The 10,327-nt window shown below is 41.2% G+C and overlaps 1 protein-coding gene across 6 annotated transcripts in view; it reads left to right on the top strand.

Annotated features, from left to right (window-relative positions):
- The first annotated feature begins 540 nt into the window (after nt 1-540).
- Nucleotides 541-10,327, top strand: part of ccdc30 (coiled-coil domain containing 30) — a 41,623-nt gene continuing 31,836 nt past the window's right edge. For 5 of the 6 annotated variants that reach the window (XM_079513245.1, XM_079513242.1, XM_079513244.1 and 2 more), the window contains exons 1-6: nt 541-609; nt 1,554-1,768; nt 3,069-3,251; nt 4,329-4,449; nt 8,734-8,924; nt 10,104-10,193. In XM_079513245.1, the coding sequence (XP_079369371.1) occupies nt 1,748-1,768; nt 3,069-3,251; nt 4,329-4,449; nt 8,734-8,924; nt 10,104-10,193 (606 nt within the window). In that variant the 5' untranslated portion in view covers nt 541-609; nt 1,554-1,747. Of the gene's footprint in view, nt 610-935; nt 1,077-1,553; nt 1,769-3,068; nt 3,252-4,328; nt 4,450-8,733; nt 8,925-10,103; nt 10,194-10,327 lie in introns of those variants that run through there. The other variant, XM_079513241.1, reaches the window with a different exon arrangement.

Raw genomic sequence — 10,327 nt, 5'->3', positions numbered from 1 at the left:
CACTTCAGCCCTATAGGCTATACATTTTGGTACATTTTGGTAATTTGAAAATAGCTGATCTGCTATTATCAAAATATTTTTAAACATTATTTGAAAACTTGAAAATTCACATTTTGATTACCAATACTTTTGTACATTTACTTGAGTAAATTTGGAAATCCGTACTTTTACTTGTTGTAACAGAGTATTTCTATATTGCAGTATTGATACTTTTATTTATTCAAGTACAAATATGTGAGTACTTTTTCCACCACTGACTGCGACCATGCAGCAGCAGGGGACATATGGTGCGTCAGTCATGGGTCAATTTCAAGTCATTCAAAGGGCTATGATGAGAAAACCTTTTAACTTACATTGCCAAAGCAAAAAGTGGAACGATACAATTAAAACAAAGTTAACACTTGAAAGTCAGAATCTCCAATGAATCAACAATCTATTTCTATGTACCATTAAGATCACTCGATGCAGAATTATTCCCATCCACTCACTGAATGGTATGGTCCGTTGCCTAGGTGCTTGTAGAAGCCACTCCGCTCCGCCACGCCTGTCTCGCTGACTGTCCCTGTCTACTATTGTCTTCTCTGATGCACCTGGTGTTTTGTCGCTAAGGTGTGTAAAGCTTAAGCTCACTTTTGGCACTGCAAAAACGTATATTTTAGTCGCTGTGTAAATAACGACACAGAGATTTGCTTGCGAGGGGTGTCGTTCGTTGATAACTGGGTGCTATTAGCTAACGGGTAGCGAGTTAGCGTTATTAGCTGAGCCTCCTCAACTTCTGTGCTCAGTCAACTTTGTTGGGGCTAACTTCTAACTAGGCTTAGCTGAAGCTGTCGCTCTTGGTTGTGGGTTTATTTGCTCTGAGACGGCTGAATGGATATGATGAATGAACACATCCCAGTTTATGCAGTTGTCGGCTAGCTTTTGCAGGAAAGGAATGCAAATGCCTGTGGTGCCTGGAGAGAGAAAAAAAGCCTAACTTGCTCCTCCTCGTCAGACATTTTGGTACTACAACTACACTGGACGCATCATCCCAATATTGCGGATTTCACTCAACTACTGACTGATGGAAGAAAGCGGTTAGCTGTTACTGTACCTATAAGAGAGATGGTGTCTATATGTAAATCACTGAGTCAAACAATGTTATTAACTGCTATGGACCTTGGTGTATGTGCATACTGCAGCCTTGTCCCCTGCCTTGCTTAAACAAGTCATGATAATAATATACAGCAGATAAAACATAGCTAATCAGCTTGAAGCTTTGCATAGCCTAGGTGATGTAATGTGACACGCACACCTGAGGTTATGGCATGTGACACTTCCTACCTAAGCCGAGGTAGTAAACTATAACCCTGATCTTCAATCTTAGAAAGTCAAAATGCAACTACAATCCTACTCCTAACTAGCCTGGGTTGCTGCGTTCCGTGATTCTGAATTGTCAGTGACATTTTCAGATCCATGGAACGCAGCGAATCAGGCTGGAACCCAGGCTAACTCCTAACTTGCTTGCACAGACATCATCATTGCTCTAACTTAGGGTCTCTCATCTTTTACAGGGGAAGCAAGAGAAGAAGACAATGGCACACAACAGCCAGACCGAGCAGCAGTCTGCGTTTTGAGGATCTACGTATTGGACAAGATTTGAGAACCTTTTAATATGTTATCTGGACAAAATGTAGGCTGGATTGCTGCTTAACATCATTGTCCTGGCTGAAAAGTTCATCACTTTACCGATGCAACTTCCTGATGCATGGCCATGGATAATGAAGAGGTAATGCCCATATTCATTCACTGATTTGTTTATCATGGTTTAACATGTACAGCTTTGTCCTAGTTTGTATAATTTACATACTGTAAATGTTATAGTTTGGAGTTTGACGGGCGTCTGGCGGCCGGGATTGCTTGCGTTGACTACAGCAGCTGTTGGATTCAGAAATGCGCAAACCAATTTGAGCAGTTTCACTATTTCACCAGGCTGCCAAACATATAAAAAGGATTGGTTACTTGCTGCAGTGGATGTTAGAGTTATTCGAATGCTTCCATGTAATCCCACTGTTGACACTTTTGGTCTGATGTTTAAGTACACCAGGCATGTGAGACCTGATGCTCCAGCCTAGCATGTGGAGACAATGCACAGCATGCTGTGATGGTGTCTGTCTACCTCCATTGAATGACGGGCCCTCTCGAGTTACAGGACCTGCAAATTACACTATTGAATTCAATGACAGGTGTTTAGCGTAAGCAGGACCCATGCGTTGTGTCCTCCTGCTCCTGCCATTGCCATGTGTCACGCAATAGATCATTTTGCAGCTAACTCAAATTTAACATCACATGTTTTCATCACACTGAAAGTGGCAGCTTGGAATGGATACTCTAAAAACACACACACACACACACACACACACACACACACACATACACATACACATACACATACACATACACACACACACACACACACACAAAAGTGATCTATGTAGGCCTGTCGCATTTTGAAAGTATAAAATGATTAATGTGGCCTATTTTGCCATAGTACATTATTCATATTTTTTGGCTTTTTCTGCCTTTATTGATAGTTCAAGTGAAGAATGACAGGAAAGAGGGAGAGAGAGACGGGGAGAGACATGCAGCAAAGGTCGTCATGAACGGGACTCGAACACTCAATGCACTTGCAGGCCAGAGCCTATCCCCCTTTTTGAAACTAGCCCCTCGCCACTCGCCCTGCCTACACACTTCCACTTGGTTTGATCATAGATATATAAATAATAGAGACGGCACTGGATGGGAGGGGAACCCTGGTGCCGTCTCTATTATTTATTTATCTATGCTCAAAACGAGTAAGTGTGTAGGGCGAGTGGCGAGGAGTTGTAGGTGATAAGGTGACCACCGAAAACTCCAATATGACATCACGCCGTGGTAATAAGCGACTCACCGATTGGCGCTCACCCGTCCCAAACACATCTCTGTTTTTACTAACAACCGTTTCGGTGGTCACCTTATCACCTAAAACCGGAGTATGAATAGGCCTTATGCAACACATTGAGCGTTAGCACCAATTCTTTGTCCCCAAGGTGCGGACGGAGCAGGATCAGATCGCGGTGCGTCTGCAGGAGGATGGCCTGCCTCCAGGGGTCAGCGTTGAGGAGCGACAGCGCCACCTGTGGCATCAGCTGCTTGGCACTGAGAAAGAGCGCAACGCAGCCAACCAGGAGCTGCAGACGCTACGTGCTACACAGGCCCGTGAGATGAAGGAGGTGAGATGACGAGAAAGGGCCATATTTATCGCTTTGGCAAAGTACTTGCCCACCACGTTGAATAAAGAGAAGAAGAAGCGCTGCGTGGTCCGTATGGTTATCTGTAACTGCAAACAGGTGCTCGTTGGAGAGGGTTCGATAATAGGCAAGTTCCTTCCTCTGTAGTAGTGGGCCAACAAAGTAGTGCCAAAAAGGGGTGAACTCAAAGAAAATACAATGCCTTCTGTTCAGTACAGTTTAAAAAGCCTTCATATTTCCATGGCTCAGCTAGGCAAAAAAGGACCAATGGACCCTGATGAAGTACTGAACAGAGTGCTTTGGATTTTCTTTGAGTTCATCCCTTTTCCGGGGAGGGAACTTTGGATTTCAAAGGTCAGGTGCTGTTGCAAAATAGATTTAATGAATGTGCTTTTTCATTAAACTTGGGGGGACGACCAGTAGGTTGCCCCGAAGACATTCTGCTTAACCTTTGGGTCAAAAGGGTGAATGTTCATGGTCAAAATCAAGAACAAGATCACAATAATGGATTTGGCAGTCTTTCATGAGAGGATTTACTTTTTGGTTGAAATGATCGGAGCCAGGTCAAGGATACAATCCAGGGAACATTTTAAATTGTGTTGGCAGAGGTACTGCTTGACCTGTACTACATAAGTGCAAACTTTCTAGTTGATGTTAATTTTGGCAGTTAAGTCTTAATTTATTTTGCTATACATGTATTACTAATGCATTTTATTTGTATAGTGCTTTAAATGTTTTTTTTTTTTTTTGCGCCTTTAGTTTATATTTTTTATGGAGGGACAGACAGTAGGCTGACAGGAAATGAGGAGAGAGATGGGGAGATGACATGCAGTAAAGGCCGTTGGGATCGGGAGTCGAACCCGCGGCACACTGCCAGACTGGATTACCAGCCAAGGTGCCTGGACCGCTGAGCCACGGCCCAGGCCTTGTATAGTGCTTTTCATAATACTGCAAAATCGATGCATAACTTTTTAATGACAATTAAAAAGTGTGTGTGTGTGTGTGTGTGTGTGTGTGTGTGTGTGTGTGTGTGTGTGTGTGTGTGTCTCTGTCTCTCAGGTAGAGAGCTATGTGGAGCATATCCGCGGGCTGCTGGAGGAGCGCGAGGCGCTGACTGCTGAATATGAGAGAGATAACGAGCAGCTGCGCCTTGAGCTCCAACAGATCAAACTGCAGCAAGGTGAGTGTGTGCGCCACAGAAAACACTACTTTTATCCTCCAACTCACTGTTGTCCGGACCCATTTGTGGGTCGCCTACACATTTTTATGGGTCCCTTTATTTCTGGTTTCCTGCATTTGAAATGGTTTTTAACCGATTTAGGCCTGACGTCGAAATTTAAAAAATGTCCTTATCTTTCTGTATCAGTGGTGCTTAAAAGATTTGAGGCATATTTTCACGATGCCACATCTTTGTGGCATAGGAGCGAAATTAATTTAACCCCTTGTTTGAGACAAATCTGGGTTGAATGTAGTTTGTGGAACTCCGTCTGGTGTTGTGATCGTGGACTTCATTGACATTGATGTTATATTTTGAGACGCAAAACTCATTACTCCACAATACTGTACTTACTACATCATGCTAATCCCTACCCCATGGAAACCACCTTGTGACAAATTCAAATTGACGTTAGATGGGTTTTTTTCCCCCATGGCCCCGCATACTGTTGTAAATTAGCGTCATTCATTTATTCATTCATTCACTAATTCACTCACTCACTCATGGGACACTAGATGGATAGTGAGCACTTACTTGTCCAATGACATGCTTGCATGCAAATTATGGTTGGCGCTCTTCCAACCACGTCCTTTCATGGAAATTACTTGGCGCAATGGTGTCAGTGCTTTGTCCAATTACGTGTTTCGTGCAAATGAAGTTCAGTCAGCCACTTGGTTTCAGTCATCCTCTAGGTCAGGGGTGCCCACACATTTTTGACGTGAGAGCTACTTTCAAAATGACCAGCTCAACAAGATCTTTTTTATGCCATTGCTGAAAATAGTTTAAATATGTAATGTACCTGAGGGGGCTTTGGAATATAGCGGAGCTGTTGTTACATATAAGACAAATGCACTTGGAATGGGACATAGAGGGGGAAGAAATTTAATAAGTAGGGTTTTTAATTTGTAATGCTACCAACGTTTTTGTGCACAGCAACACTCTTTAATACTGTCCAATACATACTTAGATGGGAAATTATGACAGGCAGTTTCTGCTGTCAAAATATGACTCCCCAGTCAAAAAACACTTTGTGTTTTAACCCATTTTGGACTGAAGTCGATTCTAAAAAGCCTTCTAAATCCTGTTTGAAGTTTTCCGAAAAACTTCAAATATTTATATAGCAGCATCAAATCTTTTGTCATTTTTGAATACTGTACATACTGTACAGAACCCCAAGAGGGGTTCCCGTCCAGAAGGGTTAGAACACCTATAGGGGTTCCCGCCCAGAATGGGTTAAATAGACACTAGTGCTGTCTAAGGTGTGATTTGGGGCCCTAAAGATGAATACATCTTAAAACTAAAATGTATGCAAAAAAAATATATATATATTTTTCCCTTTTTTTTAAATGAAATATTCTTTTTCATGTGATCTACCTGCACAGCCTTTGTGATCTACTGGTAGATCACGATCTACCTTTTGGGCACCCCTGCTCTAGGTTCTGCAGCGATATTCATGTAAAGCACAACCACAGGGATAAAGAAATGCAGAACAGATTAAATAAAACTGAGCCCAGCAAGCATTGTGATCAGCTCTTCTTGCCCAACCTACAGTACTAGTGCTGTTAGATAAGATCTGAAGAGACAAATTAGATTAAAAGAAAATGAAGTATTTCAATCCTAAATCATGTGAATCTTTGAATAATCTTGATAATCATAGTCATAATTTGAAATAATTGTTAATTTATTGTGATTTGGCCGATGCATAGCTACTATGTCTGTGATGAACAATACAATTATAATAATTATAATAATGTAGCTTGCACTACTAGCCGATACCAGTGGGTGACTCTGGGAGTTCCATTAGGAATGCAGTCGGCGTGTGCCGGTCATGACTCATGGTGGCTGTTATGATTGATCCAACGGTGGCTGGAACATACTGTAGCTTCGGATGCTGCTGTTGTTGTTTATTAACAGCACTTGTTTAGCGAGAGGAAAAGAGAGATGACATGACTCGACTGGCACAAATGTTCTCTGATGAATTGAAAATGGTGGACCCTGTTGTAAACGAGTGTAATGCTTAATCATGGATCGTCCATAAAGTAACAGTTTTTGTATTGACTTGTGCTTTCATTTCATTTCTGTGAAATAAAAATTTCAATCAATCAATCAATGTTGATGAATTCTCAACACCGTTGCCTCCAGTAGAACTGTTTGTTTTCAGTAGAACCAACTTTACAACTTTACAACATAGAACTGGTTCATTTATGACTGTATTAACATTTCTTTCTAAACGGATTGCTTTACTGTTACACTGCAGAGCACCTAATAGATAGCATGTGTCAGGAGGACATTGTTTTGATCATGTTATTTTTTATTCATGACAAATGCAGAATCAGATACCGACGTCTTTTGTTCATACAAACTGCCAATTAATATTTGATATGGGGAAATATATAATTAAATGAATGCGCTAATACCGGTATGGTTGAGCAGAATAGGTACTGAAGCCTACAATAAGTATAGGCTTTTTAATGATATTCGCTCTGTAAATTGTTGTTTGATTCAGTCTATGACAGTGAAGCACTGAGTAACTATACTACTACACTACTTTGTGTTGAAAGTATTATTTTGGATTAATACTTTACTTTATTTTCAGTCACTAAAGATTCTTCTACACTGCCGTTAATGACTGGAATCAAAGTCTGTGAAAAAATCTAGGAAAAACAACGCCCTCTTTTCCTTGAATTTGAAACGGTCTGTCTCGAGAGACTATCCAATCCAATCCAATCCAACTTTATTTATAGAGCACATTTAAAAACAACAGAGTTGACCAGTGGAGAAAAACAAAACAAACAATATAACAAAAGATATAAATAAAATAAATAAAAATAACTCACTCTGGGGTAAAAGCTTGAGAATAAAAAAGTGTTTTAAGACGGGATTTAAAAATAGGGATAGAGGGGGACAGTTTTACTAAGAGGGGGAGTTCATTCCACAGTTTAGGGGCAGCTACAGAAAAGGCACGATCTCCTCTAAGTTTCAGTTTTGACTTTGTAACCTCCAGCAGAATCTTGTTTGCTGATCTCAATGATCTTTCTGGGACATACAATTTTAAAAGATCTGAAATATAAGGAGGTGCTAGCCCATTAAGGGATTTAAAAACAAACAATAAAATCTTAAACTTGATCCTAAAACATACAGGGAGCCAGTGCAGTGAAGCTAAAATGGGGGAAATGTGGTCACGCCTTCTTGTGCCTGTCAGAAGGCGTGCAGCAGCATTTTGCACTAGTTGCAATCTATAAATGCAGCCCTGGCTAGCCCCAACATAAAGTGCATTGCAGTAATCCAGGCGGGTAGTGATAAAAGCATGTATGACTTTTTCAAAATCTAAAAAAGTTAAAAAAGGCTTCACCTTAGATAAAATCCTGAGCTGGAAAAAAGCTGATTTTAACTATGCCCTGAGTGACACAAGAACGTGAACTCGGTGTAGAATACGGCTTTAATTTGAATATCACCAACTTTACAAGCAACCAGTTGTAAGATGACGTGCAGCATTAAGAGTCAGACCACTGTAGTGTGTATGATAGAGTAGGAGGTCTCCCTCCTCGCCCATCAGTGCATCCACAGCAACGCCTGGTTCCTATCTAAAGGAACTCATCGAAAACAACTAATCTCCACACCATGGGGGACCACCAGGCTTTCTGCTCAGTTGCTCCTCGGCCGTGGAATGCCCTGCCTGAACACCAGGGAGCACCACAGTCTGTTGACACTTTCTTTTTCCGAAAGGCTTTTGTCCTAGATTAACTTTTGGACAGGATTGTTGCCTGTGATTTAGGCTTTTGTTCTTTTAGACCATTGATCTGAATCTTTTTAATTTCTCTGTTTTTATTATTATTTTAATAATTTTTCTTTTTCAATGTAGCACTTTGAGATTTGGCTTCAAATATAAAGTGCGTAACAAATATGTATTATTATAATTTATTATCTGGACCTTGATCCAGATCCAAGAAGGTACATTAGAGTTCTCATTATTAATAATGAATTATCTTATTAATAAAATAATAATTCTATTTGTGTATTTATCTATTATGAAGATGGTGCTGACTAGCGTTTCACTTTTACTCTGCGATAGAGTTCTCATAAATCCTGACCCTACCCGACATGACCCAACGTTTAAGCGCCAGGTTGGGCTGAAATGTTATGCTAATTAGTCGGGCCGGACCATCACCGGGCCTTAATTTTCAGGACCGTTGAGAATTCTAAGGTACATGTTGTGGAGCCTAATCCATGACACTCATCTTCTTGCAGAGGGCCAGGGCAAGGAGCTGGTTGAGCTGTTGGCCCAGGAGGGTCTGGGAGAGATGGGCCTGAGTGGGCCCAGTGAGCAGGTGGCATACCTGCTGGTGGAGAGGGCTACGCTCCTGGAGAGGCTGGAGGCTGCTGAGAGGAGGCTGGACAGCCAGAGTCTTACAGGCAACCTGAGGGAGGTTCATCTGCAGGTAGGTACCACACCGATTCAGTGGTGTGAAGTAATTAAGTACATTTACTTAAATACAATTTTGAGGTATTTGTACTTCATACTTGAGTATTTCCATTTTCCAATACTTTTACTTTTACTCCACTCGGGGGCAAATATTGTACTTTTACTCCACTACATTTATTTGAAAACTTTAGTTACTTTGATTATTACAAAACATACATTAAAGGGGAATACCACTCATTTTCAACATTTTACTATGTCATTAACACGTTAATTGCCTGGGTTATTTAATCCATTACATTATAGCGCCCAGTCAATTTATAAACACGGACCACTTTTACCGACGGACCGGATGTTGTTGTGAATGTGTGTGTAGCAGCTAACATTAGTCACACGACTCACACCACTCTAAAGGCGAGCGACAACAACGGGAGGTAAGAATAAATCTATCGCGACTAGCGACTGGACTGCGGAGGGCCGTCTAACACAGGATGTTTTTTTATAATTAGACGCGATGATTTAGATCGCGAGTTATTAACGTTTTAAGATTTTCGTTGTCGTCGGCTAAACAGGGGAGGGAGATTTTCGATGACGTCTCACTGTTGCGCAACATCGAGGATTGCACAACAGGCGCTTCCAGGCTGTCTAGCGATGCGATCCGTTTTCATATCAATAAACTTTGTCTTTTGGATCAAACTTCGTCTTGGGCGTCGGGCGTTACTAATAGAAAGGACAAAGAACGCGATGGGCGTGTTAATATACCTTAGAGCTGTTGTGTGGAAATAATACAAAAGTCCCCCCATTCTGTGTTTCTAGTAAAATGTTGAAAATGAGTGGTATTCCCCTTTAAACACTTCAGCCCTATATACATGTCACCCATTTGAAAATAGCCGATCTACAAGCACACAATTCGTTGCGATAAGACGCATTGTGAGCTTGTAGATCGGCTATTTTCAGAAGATTATTTGAAAACTTGAAATGAGACATTCTGCACAATGAGTATTTTACTTTAAGTAAATTTTGATACCAATACTTTTGTACTTTTACTCAAGGGTCGAATACTAATACGTACAATATACACAACACACATTTGATTAGAAAACTCGAAATAGACTGATCCAAGTGCAGATTTGAGTAAAAAGTGATGCTACAGTCAGAGATGAATTTGTCTTCTTTTGTTATTCTACCATCTTGACAGGCGGAGCTGGAGCATGTCCATCACACACTGGGAGACGAGCTACGGCAGCAGAGAGAGGACATGCTGCAGACCAAAGATGGCATGACTAAGGTGAGGAGACTCCATTTGAACCCTGGTGGTTTAGATAAGGCTCAGGACTAGCTTGGAAACCAGATGAATCTGCCACAGGAATAAAAAAAGAATGCCCTGGGCAGTGATATTAGTCAGGCCATGCCAGGTTAAAT

The sequence above is a fragment of the Electrona antarctica genome, assembly GCF_951216825.1.
Source record: "Electrona antarctica genome assembly, chromosome: 2".
Taxonomy (NCBI): domain Eukaryota; kingdom Metazoa; phylum Chordata; class Actinopteri; order Myctophiformes; family Myctophidae; genus Electrona; species Electrona antarctica.
Note: the sequence above shows the minus strand (reverse complement) of the source record. Positions and strands in the feature narration are given on the sequence as shown.